This window comes from Acomys russatus, chromosome X, assembly GCF_903995435.1.
Source record: "Acomys russatus chromosome X, mAcoRus1.1, whole genome shotgun sequence".
Lineage (NCBI taxonomy): Eukaryota > Metazoa > Chordata > Mammalia > Rodentia > Muridae > Acomys > Acomys russatus.
The window spans coordinates 24,791,450-24,811,457 of record NC_067169.1 but is presented as its reverse complement, the minus strand read 5'-3'; the positions used below and the strand labels follow the sequence as shown (position 1 = coordinate 24,811,457).

At 38.9% G+C, this 20,008-nt stretch overlaps 1 protein-coding gene across 1 annotated transcript in view; it reads right to left on the bottom strand.

Moving 5' to 3' along the window:
• Wwc3 (WWC family member 3) overlaps positions 1–20,008 on the bottom strand; it is a 102,175-nt gene that overhangs the window by 29,458 nt on the left and 52,709 nt on the right. Inside the window, exons 4-8 of the mRNA XM_051142212.1 lie at positions 18,998–19,074; positions 17,512–17,591; positions 7,602–7,731; positions 6,385–6,534; positions 3,627–3,700 (exon numbers count right to left, since the gene is read on the bottom strand). Coding sequence (XP_050998169.1) covers positions 3,627–3,700; positions 6,385–6,534; positions 7,602–7,731; positions 17,512–17,591; positions 18,998–19,074 — 511 coding nt within the window. The remainder of the gene's footprint in view (positions 1–3,626; positions 3,701–6,384; positions 6,535–7,601; positions 7,732–17,511; positions 17,592–18,997; positions 19,075–20,008) is intronic.

The window sequence follows — 20,008 nt, the reverse complement described above, 5'->3', positions numbered from 1 at the left end:
CCGTTTAGATGGGGACAAGTCATGACAGGTCCTACTGTCATGACAGCAATTTAGAAACTTGTGTCTTTAGATTTAAATTTGAGGCCCAGATCTGGTATTTCATCTGGTATACATTTCCACTTAGTTTTCTTCTTGTGAATGTTTATTTTTAATTTTGGTTGTGAGCCTAGCCTTTAACGGCTGAGCCATCTCTCCAGCCCTACGTTTACTTTTATGAAAGAAAGGTCAAAGGAAATCTCAGCTGAGACCTAAGTGGGATACATGGCATCTTTTCAGCAGTGAATATTTCACTAACTTCTACCTGGGAAATAAAGGAAGTCTCCATCTAGAACACATGGTACAACAAGTATCTGTCAATACACTGATGCCCCAACATGTTCCTCAGTTGCCCTCTCTAACATTTTCTCCCCTGGAGAAGGACAACTCTTTAGAGAAAAAATTTTCTATAACTGAAAAGCAACAAGTCTCCAACTCCTTATCTTCATTCAAATGGAAAAGATGGAGTTACAATAGCAAGTATGCTTTTCTTTACTTGTCAAAGTCCATAATCAAAGTCACCTGAGAGAAGAAGAGGTAGCTCCAAATGAGTAGGCAAATTCAACTGGAATCATACTATCACCGAATCCTGCCAATGATGAACAGCATGGCCAACCCTGAGAGCAAGACTGAAGACACAGGAACTGGACGCACCACATGTTTTGTTCCTATCTTAGCCGAATGTTTCCATGGAAACAGCTACAAATTGTGCACAGTTCTGGAACAAGTGCTCTTAGGTTAAAAATACGAAGTCATCTGCGTCATAGGGATGGTTTCAAGAAGACTTGTTCTTCCAATTTCAAAAAAATCCCCAAAATTTTTAAACCAGTAATGTGAAAACATTTCTGCTCATAAGGTCTGCCTTGAGAATCCAAGGAGTCATTATGGGTGGGAAAGGTAAAAGCAGCCCTCTTGGGACATTTCACATGACCCAGTGTTGAAATACAAAACAGTTTACTCTGACAGTGGTAGTTTAGTCAGGTAATTCTCCAGAATTCTTACATTACCACTTGGAATTTTAAGTTCCACTCCTAGAGACTTTGTTTAAATCTGAGCACAGGTAAAGCCCTCCATTGTTCCAAACTGAATTTATGATAATCTTGTATTTTTTTAAAACAACCTTGATTTTAGACACTCAAGGAAAGACTCTCAAAATGTGCAAATTTATCGCCTTCTCCTTTGTTTAGAACTAGCAAAACATGAGGGACTCTGCAGTGAATAGGTAAATGGTGACTTTGCATATGTGGCCTTGACTAGGCTAAGAGATGCCTAGATAGCAGATAAACCATCATGTTTGACAGTATCTATGAGAGAATTTCTAGAAATTATTAGCATTTTAATCAGAAGACTAAGTCAAAACACTTTTCTTTTATCAATGTTAGCAAGCAATATCCAAATGGACTGAATTAAAGTATTATATATTTCCTGGTACAAAAACAAAACAAAACAAAACTGATCGACAAATGTGATTGCTTAAAACAACACTAGTATTTGACTACAGTTTCATAGGTCATGGGTTCCTTCTAGAACCCCTAGGAAAGAATAAATCCCATTGTCTCTTCCAGTTTGTCGTTGGCCTCTATTTCTACCTTCTATCACTCTGATCTTCCTGAGTCTATCTCACAAGGATCCTGGGTTGGAAGTCGGCCTCATGAGCTCATTTAAGAAGAACATCTCTCCCCATCTTAAGATGCTTAAACGTCACCAGACTGGCAGAGCTGTTTGTCTTTCTGTGACGCTTATACTGTGCTGCTAAGATAGAAGTGCTAGGCCTAGATTCCTCTAAGAATCTATAGTAAACATCATAACCAGGTTCTATAAAGTGTGAAAGAATAATACTCTGATGCAAAAGTAATGATTAAATGCAGCGCCTGCCACTGAATAATCTTAAATCCTCAAATGTATTACTTCGACATTTAAAAGGTGACTTGGTACATACTAATACCATTTCTAGAACAAAGAAGTCACTTGCTATGTTTGGTAAATGTCACAGAAACACATAACAATTATGGTTGTAAGTGTAGCAATAATCTATTTTCTGTGTTTAATACAGCACAGCAAATTCCAGCACCCACACTTGGCGGTCCCACTTCGAAACAGGCATGAAGGAGCAGAGGACTGGTCAGAAGAAACAATTGCCCCCACAAGCACCCTAAACTACCATGAAAGAATGCATGCAAAATGAAGCATATGACCAGGGAGGTAACCAGCACTGGCCAATGAACTTGGGAAATTCATTACCAACCACAAGTCTAACCTGAAAAATCCTGGGAGAGCTAGTGTGATATCTCGCAGTAAAGAGAAGTAGGTTTCAGTTTAGGCTACTGCCAAAGAAAGAAATCAAATGGTTTGCTTCTCTATTAATGTTACAGTTTTATAAAGCTGATTTTCTAGATATCAATGAACATTGGTCCAAGTGTCAAGATTCTAAGAAGTCCCTCACTGTTTGGTATTCTGCTCTCCCCCACCCCTAAATATTAAAACAATATGTAGCCCATAACTAGAGTGTTTTTAAAGCTATTTTCAGTCTGGGCCTTGTGGCATGGACCTATCATCCTAGCTTCTCAGGAGGTTGATACAAGAAGACTCCAAGTTCAAGGCCTGCCTGGGCTAAATGAGTTCAAGGCCAGCCCAGGCAACTTAGGGAGATAGGGTATGAAAATACAAAGTAAAAAGGCAGCCAGGATACAGCTCAGCGCAAGGCAACTACTTAACATGCATGATGCTCTGGGTTCTATCTTCTGCACTGCACATAAAAGTAAAATAAAAAGTAAAATCTATGTTTCATGGTTTTTCTGAAACACATATTTTTAAATGATTTGGTTTTGAGACTCTTTCTATAAGGAAAATGTCTCTAAACAAAGGCCATGTAAACCACTCACATATTGAAAATGGAGCACTTGAGCACATGAGGAGAAAGGTACACACTAAAATCAGAAAGATAAAAATACTCTGCTATGTAAGGATTTGGCCAATGTCCTGTGGTGAAGACTAGAGGGAGGGGTGGAAAGAGAAAAGACAAACCCAAGGCAGAAACCCTGAGAAATGTAAAGTTTGCAGAGGGACAGTAAGATACAATATAGATCAACACAAATGATGCCACTTTGGCTCCGACAAATGAAGTCTAATATATACTGCTATATCACCTGCTGATCTATCAGTACCAAACTGCTTTTGATGGTAACATGGATGACTTTCAGTATCAAACTAAGGGACAAATGCCAGTGCATGTGAAAGACAAGTCAGTTTGCTTCCATTGGCTTGGTGGATGGGTGCTATTTGTAGGTTGGAAGAAAGGGAGGGCAGGGAGGGAATTCTCAAGTATTTGGTATGATAGTGAAAGTGCAGAAGTCTCTAATGGCTTCATATCATTTTAACTTTCAATACTGAGAATTTCCCATTTTAAAAGCACTTGAAAATTCACCAATTATATTAAGAACATCCAAAATAATGCACCTTTCTTTTCTATTTTATCAGAAATTGCTTTCTGGTAAAATGTGGGCAGTCAAGACACTAGATAAATGGTCAGCCTTTTTCTATGGAAGAAAGAAAGTGAGCAGAAGGCCAGACTGTAAATGTGTGCTTCTTACCTTTTTCGGGCTTCTTCATACTGCCAGTTAAGTCTGACACGGTCTACAAGTTTTGTTTTATCATCAAATAGAAACTTTCCAGAAAACAGGGAACAAAAAAGGAAAGAGAACAAATATTAAAAGCATGTTTTCAAAGTAGAAAATTCACATAAACTTTTGGGGAAAAAATGAAAAGTATTGTTTACATTGAATGTTTGTACTTTTCAAAGGCCTAGAAAGAACACTAGAAGTAGCAATACTATTCTGTCACCCCTGGTTGCTAAGGGCTGAAAGGAAGGCTGGGAAGACTTCTGGTCCTAAAACTGGTATTATTTGTGTTTTTTAAAAAAGGTAATGTAGACAGGCAGTTGTGGCGCATGCCTTTAATTCCAGTATTCTGGAGGCAGAGGCAGGCAGATCTCTGAGTTTGAGGCCAGCCTAGTCTACAAAGTGAGTCCAGGACAGCCAGGGCTGTTACACAGAGAAACCCTGTCTCGAAAAGCCAAACCAAACCAACCAACAAAACAAAACAAACAAAAGCAACAACAACAACAACAAAAACACAGAAAGGGGTGTGTGTGTATGTGTGCACACACACATTCATGTATTGTCTCATTGTAAGTAACACAAATGAATTACATTTCAATTAACTAGGGAATTACTTACTGTAAGCTGACACAAAAGCAAAACCTCCACGCCTGCTTTGCACTATAGTTTCTCCAATTCTCGGTTAATAAAAAAACATGGCCAACCATCCATATTTCTGAATTCCATGTTATAGATTCAACCAACCAAGGTTTTAAAATGTAGTTAAGTCCACAATGGTCGCATCTATACTATACATGCACAGACATTTTCTTCCTGTCATTATTCCAGAAACTATATGGGTATGACAACTACCTGTATCACATCAGGCATTATAAATCACCTTGAGATGACCTGAAGTGAACAGGAGGAAGTATATGGGTGTGTGTGTGTAAATAGCCTGCCATCTGACATATGGGACACTATCATGTGTAGATTCTTGTATTCCATGGTGTTTGAGAACCAATCCTACAGGGACACAGTGACCAAATTAGACATTATACTCAGAAATTCCAAGGTCTAAATAAGACAGACTAGTTTTATAGAGAAGGGGCTAGAGGCTACCTTCCAAGCCTCAAGGCACAAAACAGAACCAAAGATTAAAAGAAAAGACAAGGTCTGGACTGGGGAGTATCACCTACAAGTTACACTTTAAATACTCGGAATACTATTAGTAGTTAGGCTTAAATATTTTGATGCCAATTGTATTGAAGGGAACAAAATCCACACAAAACAAAAAACTAGTTAAACTAAGGTAACAGTTGTAAAGCTGCCAACCTAAGGCAGACCTCAGTAAACTTCATGGGCTTATAAACCATGAAAATTTACAGCTGGAATGGCAGAACCAGCCACTACTCCCAATCTGACATTTTTAGAATGGCTTACTGAAATCATTAGAGAGCTTTGATCTTATCTGTTTCACTCAAACTAATTAAGTGCTATAAATTCTAAATCAACTTTAGCATTTTAAGAAGAAAAAGTCATTTCCAGAACTCATTGAGTCTTGTGCTTGTTTCCTTCCTTCAATCCAAAATCATTAGGCAAAATGACAAGTGTTTTGGTTCACAGAATCTTCTCTGGGTATTACAGGTGGTAATTGTGTTCTTTAAATAAAAGAAGATACCTTTTCAAAAATGTCTAAATATACTTGGAGCAATAATGAAAGTAAAAACTGAAAACAAGTTATTTCCAGGACATTGAAGACATATCAATTCATAACGTACACTATACTTCTCCAAGAAAGGCACTCTTTTTCAAACGTTCAAACTACCATTAACTAAAACTCAGACTTTCTTACAATTTTCTCTCTCTCTCTTAAGTTTCCTTTATTTAATGGGAAGGGTATCATGCCTTCCACTAATATTTTATCTTTACTTAATAACCCTTAAGAAAAAGGAGTCTTCCAAACTGTCTTCCAAACTGTTCTCCACTTGATAGCAAATTAATTTCAAACTTCATCCAATGATATTACAACAGTATGTCTTTGATTATTAACTACACAGTTTCAAGTGATTATTTTCCCAATTGTGTTTTTCCTCGTGGCTAATTCAATGCTTTATTGTTATCAAGCATGCTAAAATTGTTCATTCCATGTCTCAAAGAAAATCAATTTCTTGAAATTCTTTTAAAAGAACAAGAAATGGCAACAAAGTCTAAAAGTGACAGGTTTTAGAAATCACAGCCTAAACAGATCAGCAATCTGATCCTGGAACCAGGTCCAGTCCACTGCCTGTTTTTTCTTTGCTTATTTTAGAAATAATGTTTTATTGGCTCCTAATAAGGCCATTTTCTTAGGTATCACCAAAAGGCACTATAGTGAAAGATAGCTGACCAGTCAGGGAAGTGACTACCTAGCTTTCCAAACCTGAAATATTTACTATCTGATCCTTTGCAGAAACCATTTCCTAAGCCGCGCTCTAAAATGTCATGGATATTTCAGGAAAACATTTAAGTTTAATGATCTCAAAGTGGCTGCCATACTTAAGACTTCTAATGACAAGACAATATGCATTTTATACCACTGTATCATTACAGCTAAATGTGAGAAATGTGAGTTTCCTTTTAAATTTGCTGATGCAAAAGCAAAAAATAATCTCAGAAGTAGAAAGTAAAAGTTAAATCAAATGTGTACTGCCACCACCAAACCCAGTGACTCCTCTCTGAGGATGTTCATCTCTGCCCAGGGTAAGCATACCTCCCCCATAGTGTCAGTCTGAGAGCCAGCATCACAGAACTGCTGAGGGACACCAGAGTCACCAAGGGCACCTGTGCTGTGAGAGAAATCTTGTAAAGTGTCCATAATGGCACAGCTATTCTTGAAGCTGTCAGTAAGCTTGGCCAGGCTCTGGAAAAGAGTAAAACAAGCTCTGTGAGTGGAGATGGCACAGTTTCCTTCCTAGAAGCAATTGTTTCTTTCTGGTTCAAAGTAGTCTACAGCCTTTGACTAGAGAGAGCTCCTACCCTATTCCCTATTAGCATTAGATTTTTTCAAAAGCATCCTTTTCAATGCACATATGTTAAGTAAAACTGTTAGTCATCAGCACGGTGGTGCACACCTGTCATCCCAGCACTCAGGGAGGCAGAGGTTGGCAGATCTCTGTGAGTTCAAGGCCATTCTGGTCTACAAAGCAAGTCCAGGATAGCCATGGCTACACAGAGAAACCCTGTCTGGAAAACAAGCAAACAAACAAAACCAAAAAACCCTTGTTAGTCATTTAAGTAAAAGAGAAACTGAATCTTCTGGTAACACAGACATAAAATAGAGAAGAGTCAAGGTACCATTGTTATTGCTTTTTTTAAGCCTTCATGTTTCTGAAGTTAAAAAAAAAAAAAAAAAAAGCATTCCTATCCCAAATTCCCAATTAGTAACTGGATCTGACAAAGATTCATGACACTTCAATTTTTTATAGATAATCTAAAGACGAAAATATCTCCCAGACCAGACTTTTAGAACCTATTTTTCATCCATTGTGCTACATGGTCAAAAGTAATCTCCTGCAGCTGCTAGTATATCAAGAATTATGGAGATGTAAGCATTCTGGCACATGGAGCTAATTTGTGTAGAGGTTCAAGAGAAATTAAGTTGTTTACTATTTCTTTAGGCTTTGGGACCTATTCATTCTTGGCATTGTTGAAAACACCAGAATCAGAAAGCACAAGTGCAACAGAACTCAGGAAGTTGGCTCAGAGCTAAAACAAAGGCTTCTTGGAAGGGGCCAATCATCTTGAGTTGATATAAGATGGAAGAGGTTAGGCAAAATTAATACACACACTTAAAACACGGTATGTATGTGCACAAAATACACATACATATTATTCATTTATTGCATGTATAGTAAATATATAACATGTAATAAGTAAATGACAGACAGGTGGGAAGGCAGAGTTTTCAGGAGGCAGCTTTGTCTTTACCTGCATCAAGTCACGTCGTTCCTTCTCGCCTGTACTAATGGCTTTCTTAATAGTACGGAGTTCACTCATTATAGCCTGGGCCTCATCCAGTTTGTAGTTGGTGTGAGAAGTTGACATCTTCCGGTCAATCCTGTTTAAAATTAAGAAATTAGAATTAATAAAATATATTTTAAAAAACCAATGAACAAACAAATAAAACCTAGGGATGATTGAAATTACAAAAATAGGGGGGCAAGGACCAAAACAAAGGCTATCATCAAAGTGTTTAATAGCATTAAAAAACACAAATTAAACTGCTTTGAAATCCCCTCCCCCCAAAAAAGAATCAGCCAGTGCAGTGGTGCACGCCTTTAATCCCAGCACTCAGGAATGCAGAGGCAGGCAGATCTCTGTGAGTTCGAGGCCAGACTGATCTACAAAGCGAGTCCAGGACAGTCTTAGAAAAAAGAAAAGAAAAGGAATTATAGTCATTCCATATGAGATTATAACATCCTTTTTAAAAAACAATAAATATTCAAAAGTATCACAGAAAGGTGGGAGACAGTTAAAAGCAGTGTTTGGGTACAGAACAGGCATGACTTCTTGAAACCTTCCTTCTTAATGGCAAATACAAAGACCTGAGAACTAGGTACTGGACATCTGCCTTTGCTCCAGGAGGATCCTGTGCAGAAGAGGAAGCCCCTATCTTCCACTAAGCAGCAGACTTACATAATAGATGAAGATTGGATATTCCTTCTCTGGGAGGACAACCAAAGTTTTTTCATTTATTCTCAGCATTATCAAGATCAGTAGTCAAATATATTTATTAAACTTATGGGTGAGATTTGTATGCCAGGAGAGTATATTGGAAATAGCAAGAAGTTATATGTGTCAATAAAATACTTGAACAGAGATTAGAACCTCAGTTATGGCACTGGGGATTGCTAGGCAAGCATTCTACTACTGCACTATATCCTCATCCCTCAAGACTTGGGAATGTATTCCTTCTCCATTCATTTCATTCTGTCACTTATCACTCTTTTCTATCTCCTTGATGTTTCCCTTTAGTCCAAACATCTATCCAGAAAAACTTCCTTCCTTCCCCTTTTTCTCACGACCCTCCCCCTCCTGTTTCTGTCTGTTCATCTAACTACTCAGTCAACCTATGCACATAAAGGCCTGGCTTGGAGTAGTAGATATAGAACACAAAACAGTACCAGACTTGGCTCCACCTTTCCATGGAAGGCAGTCTTGGGAGCACATCCTCCGTCAGGTCTCCCTATGCTTGTCTCAAGCCTGGGAAGCCCTCAAGGCTAAGGAGATAGGGAAACTGGTCCAGGGATGGAATGAATTCCTTCCCTGGAAAGCAGCTACCTTACTCTTCAGGTTCCAAGCCCATCATTACACAGGTTCTGAGCCTAATAGTTTTCCCCACAGGTTACCCTAAAGATCTGGATCATCCATTGCGAACTCAAATTGCCTGGTTTTCCACTACAGAAACCTGGCATGCTGTGAGTAGGTGTAGAATTCCAGCTCTGCTGCTCATTAATTGTGGGACCCTAAGCAAATCATCCATGTGTTTTTGATCTACTTCCTTGTATCTCAAATGGGAATACTAACAATACTGCTCCCACAGGTCGGAGACTATGCAGGAAAGTACTCACCTGGCAGAAGGCCTAGAATGTGATGTTTGTAATAATAATTATTATCAAGATAACAAAACTTACTCATTGGAGAAAAGGTATTAAGTTGTCAACTTTACTATTTCATTACTATTAATAAATTTCTTGTCATAGGTGTTATAATGCAAAGCAAAGCTTAGCACCAAAGCTGACCTGACCTACTGGGCATTCTTGGAACAGAAGAGTAAATGCAGAAGCAAGAAATTGAGTTCTGGATGCAGTGGGGCAACAGAACAAGCGAGCATTTCTATTATAACCATCAGCTACTATGAACATTTATGAAGATAGAGCCTAAATCCTTTCCAATAGAGAACAGATACACCATAGGATCCGCATATTGTATCATGACACTCCTAAATCCAATCATAACCTTACTCCACAGGCACTTCTATAATGGGCCAATTATACCTATAAGTTTCTCAAGTGTACATTTCTACGAAGCAAAATTCTTTAGTTATACATTATTTTAATTGATTGCATGCATTTTTAAACTACAGTGCTCTATGTTAAAAGTTAAGTAGCATGAACTGAAGTTTGGGCGATGGGTATTGTTCTTCTTTGTTCTCAAAAGATCCCTGCTTTGGTTCCTTGACAGCACCTCATCCAACTGAATGAGATGATTAGCTTTAACTCTATAGCACTTGATGGTTGTTGTGAAATTTAGCAATAAAATATGAAAAGTTCTGTCAAATGTGATATAACATGGCAATTGTCAAGCAGGGGATGCGGGAGAATCACAAGTTTGAAGCCAGCCTGAGACACACAGAAGCCCATGTCTTAAAAGCAAAACACAACAAAACAAAGTGTGTGTGTGTGTGTGTGTGTGTGTGTGTGTGTGTGTGTGTGTGTGTGTGTTTCCCCAGCATAGTATTAACTAGCTATTTGGTGGGTACTTTGAAAGAAAGGAAGGAAGGAAGGAAGGAAGAGAGGGAGGGAGGGAAGGAGGAAAGAAAAAAGGCCAATAGCAAAAATTGTAGTAGCAGATATATACCATTTCCATACCATTTCTGTGTATCTTACTGCTATCTGAGCACTGCCAGAAAGGGGTTGCACAGGCTGTACTTTATGCTCATGTTAGTTAATGGAACCCTACTCCAGATGTGCACAATTCCATTCTTTTCTGGACTGCTAATTCCTCAGACAGAAAGTGCTAACTCTCTTATCTAGTAATGCCTCAGTGTGATGTCGAAGACTCCGAAGTGTGTAGTCACTTTTATTTAAGGAGATAATTAGATATAACTCTATCCATCCTACCTTAACAGGAAAGTTCCTTAATCAACTGTAAGGCTGAGAGGATCACAGAGTGGTAGGAATGAACCTCATAGAAACTGTTTGTTGACCACTTAGTGAACATTCCTTTTGATAATGTGAATAGCAGACAGACATTAGTAACAGGACCTCTTAAAACTCGGGGCTCAAATGAAATATAATCCAAATTATAGAGAAGGAAATGACTGAGCAAGTAGTAAAAAAGTAACCAGGCCAATTTACAGAGCTCCCTGAGATCCTGGTTGCTGAGGAAAGCCTTTTGACTGAGGATGATCTTCCCTTGCTCAGAGTGTTCTAGCATTCAAGGATGAAGTGAATTACATGACAGGTAGTAAGGACAGTGCCATCAGTCTCTCCCACAGCACTCAGACTAGGATGCATTTATTATGCTGAGCTGACCTGGTTCCAGAACTTCTCTGAATCCTCCAGATGGGGCAGGAATCAAGGCAATGTGACACTTGAACCATAAATGTAGCCAATACTATAAAAACCATTAAGTAATGCAGTATCCGGTTTTGAACAAAATAAAGCCAATTTAGGGTGACTGTGTGATAGAGAATTTGCCTCTTTCAATAGGAAGGTTCTCAGCAAAATGTCACTTGCCCCAGAAAAGAAAGATGAACTGAGGTAGTAAGTGCCAGTACTAAAAACAAGTGTCCCAGGTATGCTAAGAGCCAGCATAGTGGCAAAGGGGGCTGACATGGATGAGTGAGGATGAATCTAAGTGGTAATGGAATTAGTCCAGGAAGCTAACTCATTACATCTAGCTTATATTTTAGAGAAGAGGGAAGGCCACCTGAGAGTCATAAGCTGAGGAGACATTTTAAAAAGAACCTCTGTGGTTACAGGAATTAGGAATCACAATAGTGGCTCAGTCCAGTGTGGTCACATTAGAATCCATGATAGGGATTGCATGCCAGGTGTGGAAATATCACACAATAAACAACAGATGTGGTAACAAGGGATCAGGTCAGCATTTAGGCTATCACACTAGTGTCAGGGACATGACATTGTTAGGCAGATTAAGGCTTCAATGGGAGAAGCTTAGGATAAAGCCATGTTAAGTGGGCCAGGACAGCCCAGAAACTAGAACAAAGTTCACATCAAATCTCCAACCAGGGGGTGACCAAGGGGACTCTGCCCGTAACTGTGATACACCCAGCCCATTCTTATGTTTTGTTCATTCTAGAAACCCTCTTAGTTTCTGTATCCTTCTATTTGCCTCTGGACAGTAACAATGAGTCACATTAAGTTTATTTTTCAAGTTAGGTTTCAAAAACTTGTGAGCAAGAAAGTCTAATGATCTTTCACTGAAAAAGCTCACTTAAGATTTTTTTCAGGATAAATATCCCCATTTTCTTAAGAGTTTTACAGAGAGTCCTGAGAGAAACACAAGCGAGTAATTCCCTTAAATGCTCTCATTCACTAATGAACTAGGCAAAAATGCCCTAGCTTGTCAACACATCCTGTTGTCAAAGCCATGGATAACGTAAGTGTTCATGTTAAGTGGTAGGGAGACAGCATGATCAAATGCTGTAGGAAAGGTTGGCAGTGTCCAATATATAACAAATACATTCATCCTATGACCAACCAAACCAACTTTCAGATATGTATCCTGAAAGATACACATGTACTAAAGGAGGCAGAAAACTTATGAAAATTATTATGCATGACTGTAGCAAGCCACCGAACCCAGAACTCACTGAAAATCTGGATGTTCACGAACTGAAACCTAAAACCAGCAAAACCGTATAGGACACACAAATTCTTTTCCTGAGCAAATCAGTTATCAGAAAACAAAAAGAGGAGAAGCACAGATGAAGAAAATTAACAGATGCAACAAACAAATGCACTGTGAGGGTCTCATTGGAGCCGAACAGAATGAGGAAACAGGAAAGCTCACTGCGGATGGGTGCCTAGTAACTGAGATATTAACCCTCAAATTATATGCCTGCCTCCACCAAAAGTGTACATCTTTACGAAAAGGTTTATCAATTACATGTGATTTGAGAATTTGTTTCAATAAGTACTTAGGGAATGAGATAGGGCTACATATCTGCCAAGACTAGTAGGGTTAAAATTCATTATATTATTCTCTCTACTTTTATTTGTCTTCTACCATTGAAAGTATGCATATATATATATGTACATATGTACACTTACACACACACACACACACACACACACACACATATATATATATGTAAAACATTATCATTAATCCAGAAAATATATCCAAGGCCAACTTCTTTCCACAAATGTTTGCAGCATATATAGATTTTTTTTAAAATACAAAAGGTTCTTTTTTCCTCCTTTGGACTCAAGCATAATGATGGATTTCCTTGCAAGCCAGGAAATTTACCAAGATAAACAAGTCAAGTTTAAAATGTTGCAAGCGGCCAAACTCCTGTTGAGGTGCTCTGCAGTTCTGGGAAGCAAGAACAGGAGACAGTTTCTGGAGGAAAACCCAAAACTGCCACTTCAAACTGTGTTGGTAATTTTAAAAGCAAGCAAACAAACAAACTTATACACTTCATTTTATGTACATCATCCCATGTGCTATCTGGACTTAGAGTCAGGACTTAACTGTGACAGGGGGAGGATCATTTTTCCCAAAATTTCTCAACAAACAATACACATATGCATGATTTGATTAAAACATAAATGGCCAATCTTCAATAGCAGAAAATTAATTAGGCTGTAAAATCTCATTGCCTGTGGAACTCAGGGCAAAGTACCAGCTTGTTTTTCAACTTCCAAAGAATTTCAAGAGTGATGTAAGTGTCTATGTTTTCTCTTTTTTCCTGAGAGGCTGTCACAGAATACAGTAAACACATAGTGACAAGGCGGCTTCCAACAGAGCAGTAGCATGCTATTTAAGTAGAACTTTCTCTGGGGAGCTATTTCCTGGAAGGTGTTTGAAGCCTGGTCCACTGGTAGGGCCCATAAATCAAGTAAGCCCCTTAGAACTAAGACTAGGACCAGAATCTACCCAGCTACTTCTTGACATCCCAGGTAGGGGTGGGTATCTTTGTGAGTTCTGGCAGACATGGGGAGCCTCTCCTTGGCAAGAGGCAAGTTTACACTGACTGTTCCCAAGTATGGAGTCTTGCTAAGGCAAGCAGAAACTATCTAAAAACAACATCATACCTCTCTCTTCTAGGATCCCAATTCATATTTCCGGTCATCTGCAGGCATAAAGTTTAGCCTCTCCTTGTGCTCATTCATACTACATAGCAGGAGAAATAGAAGCCATCCTATCTTTGAGCCACTTACAACTACATGAGATGAACCACTTCCCAGCAAGCCAAAGGAAAGTCCATTTCCCAGTTCCTGGCATATTTTATGTTTTACATTATTCAGTCGTAACCGGACATTACAAGCTTTGTATTCAAACTGGGAAACTGGCTACCCACAATGGGCCAGGAGAATAACTGGGCCCCAGCAAAAGCCATAGCCTCCAGGGAAAAGCACAGTTTGGCTCCCCTGTGAGCCTTGGGGCTGCTATACATTCTCAGATTGTTTCTGAACCCTAGTCACCTTCCTCAGAACATGTGCAAATAAAAAATGAAGTGGACTGCAGCTTCTAGCATACACAGGGGTCACCGTGAAAAATGTCAGATTTTCCAGCACCATAGAGTAATGCTACCAGTAGCAAAGGACACTGAAAGCAGGAAGTCAAGCTCCTATTCAACTACACAGTCTAGGAAACTTCTGATAACCTATCAGATCCAATTATTGGTTTGCTTTTATTCTTTACTCAGCCCTTTTAGCAAAGTAGCCACAACACACAAGAAAGCATCCTAGAAAGTGCTGGGGTGGGGGATAAAGAGCCTGCATCAGTGCAAAGGGAGAACTGCATCAAGGGGACCAGCAGGCCAAATGAGCAACACAGCCAGTAGCCAGGAAGCACACAGTGACAATGCAGCTTCCAACAGAGCATCATTGGAGAAAGACAAAAATCTTTTAAAAAACAGAAAAAACCAGCTGTGCTAACTGACTAGCGCTAATTAAAAGAATCTCAGCTTGCAGAAGCAAACCATAGGCAGACCACACAAATAGACTGCTCAGTTCTAGTAAAGAACAAAGAGGGAAAATGACTTTAAAGGAGCTCACATGGCACTATGCTAATCGGATTATCAAAACCCACCTGCAGGGGGCATGCCTGTGTTTCTGAACAGACCACCACCTTTTAACATTCCTGGGAGTGTGGGTGGGGGGCGGGGTGCAGAGAAAGCCAAGTTCCCCCAGGCAAAATCCAACAAACCTTTTGTTTACTGTCTTCCCTAGTACCCAGATGACCTTAATATAAAAGGGACATATAAAACAACCCTGAACCAACCCAATCCTGGCTGACTACAAAAGTCAGTCTTGGACTGGATAAGTGGCTCACAGGTTAAAGCATTTGCTGATCCAGCAAACATGAAGACCAGAATTTAGATCCCCACTGCCTGTATAATTGTCAGGTAGGTGTTGACAGCCTGCCTATGATTCTAGCACTCTGAAGGTGGAGAAAGGAGTTCTGGTTTCCACTGAGAAAGCCTATCTTAATGAATAAGGATTTGGAAAGTGACGAAGAGTCCCAGATGCTAGCCTCAGGCTTCCACATACATGACATACAGGTTCACACACACTCAAGCATGCATACACAAACACACCACAAACACATACAACATAGAAAAGGGAAAAAAACAATCTCATTTTAATGTTCAAAAATAGAGTATGATATGCCCAGATCATACTCCTTACACAGGCTGAGGTAAATACATTTGTTAAATATCTATTACTTCCTCATAAAGATGAACACTACCCTCATATTTGTTACTATGTTACTGAGCACAAATTCAGGGTACAAAATATGGTATGATATTCATCTTTACTAACCACAGTAACAATGCAGATGGACCCATGCCTTTGTTGAAGGTTAACTAGGTACCATGTACTTCTGCATTATCTGCAAATGAATTTGATCAGCACTGCTAATCAACTGCATATTTGTACCTCTTCCCCATTCTTCTGTTAAATCCCTATGCTCTAATGTGAAGGTACTTGGACAGGGCCAGGGGGTTAGATAAGGTTATAAGTGTTAGTAAATAGCCTGCGATACAGCCACTCCTAATGGCCCTGACGACAGTAGGGAAACAGACAACACCAAAGCCACTCCGGAAGCATGTCATCAGAAACACCACCTGCCGGCAGGATTCAGGTCCCCTAAGCCAGGTATGTATCCTCTGCGCATGTATGTGCACTTTTTGCGCCTGTGCTAGGTTACTTATAAAGGGAACTTCTCCCATTCCCTGTTCTCTTCTCTCATGTGCCTCCAGAGATTGTCTCTATATCCCCTTCCCTTAATAAACTGAAGTGGATGTGCCACATACATCCTAATAATGAATGTACCCATAAATGACCTCCAAAGAAAGGAAAGAGATACCAAAACTTATATGAGCTCTCTCTCAGCCATGTAAGGATATAGTGTAAAGATGACTATATACAAGTCAGGAACTGGGTCCTTACTAGGAATAAACTCAGACTTCTAGATTTCATGTAGAATTATGGAAAAAAAATAAAAGACTGGCCGGGCGTGGTGGCGCACGCCTTTAATCCCAGCACTCTGGAGGCAGAGGCAGGGGGATCACTGTGAGTTCGAGGCCAGCCTGGTCTACAAAGTGAGTCCAGGATGGCCAAGGCTACACAGAGAAACCCTGTCTCGAAAAAAACCAAAAAAATAAAAAAATAAAATAAAAGACTGTTCTTCAAGCCACCCAGCTGATGGTATTTTGTTGTAGTAGGCAGAATGGCTAAGACAATCATGTAAAGAGGAAAAACAGGCACTGAAACTATGAAGCCCATGCCAAGATTAGCCAGTGGAGCTAGGATCTGAAAGGACTCTCAGGCAGTAGTAAGTCTACACTGCTCTTTCTTAAAAAAAAACCGAAATCTTTCAGGTCAACATCATTACCATCTGCAAAAGACAGACTCTTGTTGTTCACTTTGTGTGCTGATTTAATAGTTTACTAATTTTGGAAATTCCTCCTCAGACTGTTTGTAGGAATACAGTTCTAACTGCAAGGGTGTGAAAGGAGAAATTCTTGCAGATGACACCATCCAGCAGTACTTTTTGTGATGACTGGAATCTATAGCCTATGCTACCCAATGTGTAGCCACTGCCCTAAACTTGTAAATTGCTAGCATTTGACAAAATCTGTACCAATGATTCTCAAGCTGTGGGTCACATCCTCTTTTGCAAACCACTAACAAAAATATTTACATTGCAATTCATAACAGTATCAAAATTATAGTTATGAAGTAACAATGAAATAATTTTATTGTTGGAGGTCACCACAACATGAGGATCTGTATTAAGGGGTTGCAGCATTAAGAAGGTTGAGAACCTCTGGTCTGGACACATTTCACGTTGTCACAATGAGATGCTATTGACAGCTTGTGGGTAGAGGTCAAGGATGCTACACAACTTCCTTGGTGTACAGGATGGTCTACATCAAGAACCATCTAGGCCAAAATATCAGTATTTGTCATGGTAGAGAAAATATGTCCTACCCACATAGTACCACAGAGAATTTCAGATGTGAGTACTAACACTGAGGAACCAGACTGTAATTTTATTTAAAATTTTTTTAGAATTAAAAAATTAAGAGAAACAAAGAAAATCCTGAATTGAAAGGCAAATTGTCATGTGTCTTAAGCAGTACAGCTATAGAAAAGTACACACACACACACACACACACACACACACACACGGAAGGATTTTGTTTCCCAAGTATTTCCATTTAAAGGAATAAGGTATCTTCAAAGAAAACAAAGATTCTGATGTTTGATATCAGAAAATAATGAACATAAGTAAAAGCATAAAAGTGAAAGTCTTTTGGCTTTTGAACATGACATGTATAGGCGCCAAGTGTGTCATAAAAAAGAAAGAAATCACAAGAAATTGTTCTTATGTACATATGTAAGTAACTCACTCTTGTAAGGTCTCCACACCCTTTTCTTTGTATTGTAGCTCCTGCTTCATCTGGGTCAGCTCTCGCTTTAGTCTGGAAAGCTAAAAACAAATTTTTCCAAATTCAAGCACTGATAAAGTATTTATGTAATAGTCATCTAAGTTTTTCCTTAGCTTTCAATTGCATGGATCATCCACTCTCCACTATGCTAGGAATCATGCCTTGCTTAGACTTAAAAATCCTAGATCCTGAAGACTGCTATGAAATACTATCTATCTGATGGACACCTGCACAAAATCAAACCAGTCAAACTCCAGCATAGATAAGGAAGAAGCCCTTTACTGAAGGGTTCTTAGGGGTTAATAGCTGATGGGGAAGGAAAAAGAATAATCTTTTGGGGATGTGGCCACTGGTAGACTTCCCATGCTCCAATAGATACTCTCATATCCACACGTGAGTAATACTAATTGGACTTAGGTAACCAAAAAAGAGGAGAAAAACATGATTTGGGGAAAGGGACCTGTTGGAGGGGGGGGATAAGGAGAAAGCTAAAGGGAGGGAATGGGTGATGGATATCATCCTATGTCATATATACATGTAAAGAATAATTTAATTTTTAAAGCTCCCAATCCTGAGAGGCCCTATGCAAATAGGGAATGGTAAGTACTTATTTTTTTGAGAGTAACAAGGTACATATTTTATCAACTTCCCTTGTACTTATTCCTCATAGCTGCTACCAAGGATACTTGCAGCTTCTCACTACCTAAACCTCACTCCCCAGATACACGTTCAATACACAGATTCTAAATCCATTCTGCTTCTCTTTCAAAGCACAGTGAAATAGGCATATAAACTTGCAAGTTTACAAAGCTCCTCAGGTGGTTTTCTTTGCTGTGATAAAAAGTGAATTGTACACCAGTAAAAGTGAAGGCCTCATTACCAAGATGTTTCCCAAGCTTTAGTTAGAAAAAAAAAAAAACCAAAAACAAAACAAAGAAACAAAAAAACACATGGGTCCTCTCTCAGACAACCAAGTGGATAAGGGTTTTAAGGGATGAGACAGAATGTAAGTGTCACCTAGGAAGGATCAAAATCCTTCTGATAAAGCACTTCTACAGGAGCTGGCCCTTTGGGACTAGCAGCTGTTGGGAGAACAGCTACTAAGGGTCAAAAGTGGTACCCTAATGGTACAAAGAAGCAGCCATATGATATTGGGCCCTGACATCATGCCATCTTCCCAAATGCTTAAGTAGTCTATCCTATAAAACATGCAATGGATACTAGCAATTTTTTTGTCTGGTGAGCAATGGCTTTAAAAGAAAACATTTTTTTTCTGTCATTGCAAAACAAGTGAAAAATAAGGCAAAATGCAACAATAATTCAGGAAATAAAAATCTTACCAATATCCTGGTGTCACACATTCTGATGATCACACAATGGAGTATAAGTATTGTTACATAAAAACACATACAGTGTTTCTAGTAGTGAAAATACTTGTTTTACTTACCCTATCCCGACGACTTGCTATTTCTGCCTTAATTTGGTGTGGATCATACTTTGTATTAGCTGAATATGCAGAGAAGGCTAAGGAAGAAGAAAATATTTTATTTTATTTTATAATGGAGTCTATAAAATAAATAGACAAAAGGAACTTCTGATTCATCATATTAATAACTAATTCTCAGTCTAGGATTTATACATGGGCACTGACTCTTAAATAATCAACATTTCACATCCTCAAAGATATTTGTATTAGGATTTACTACATGATCACATAAGAAAACACAAGCTAAAGGTAAATAAACTGTTTACTTCTACTACAAATCTATAAGGGTTAAAGCCCACACAGACACAAGTGAGAAAAGATTATGGTATGGAAAATAGTTCGTTCTTTCTTTCTTTCTTTCTTTCTTTCTTTCTTTCTTTCCATTTATTTATTTTACATGAGTACTCCTGGTTGTACACCTGCAGGCCAGGAGAGGGCATCAGATCACAACATAAATAGCTGTGAGCCACTATGTGGTTGCTGGGAATTGAACTCAGGACCTCTGGAAGAGCAGACAGTACTCTTAACTGCTAAGCCATCTTTCCAACCCAGAAAATAGTTTTTTCTCTGTTACTTTCTTTCTCATATAAACACACAGAAGTAACTGAGGGATAGACTCATATTAACTATTGTAATTGTCCATGGCTGCATGTCAAAGGATTTTATCTTTATTGCCTTTGCATCTATACTCTCCAGATGGATAACTGTTGACATGAGAGAAAGAGAGAGAGAAAAAAAAGAACACTGAAGATATACAAAATTAAAAGGTAGCTAGTTTTCTACTTTTGGTCAAAATCTAGTTACTACATTGGTCTAGCCAGATTGAAGGCAGTGTACGCCCAATTTACTTGTTCCCTGGAAACTGAATTAAGATGTTCACACTTTGATTCCCAGACTGTTTGGATTTTTGGCTAAAACAGACCCATAGAGTCTTAAACGGTCTTATGCATGCGACTTAATGCTTTTAAAGAT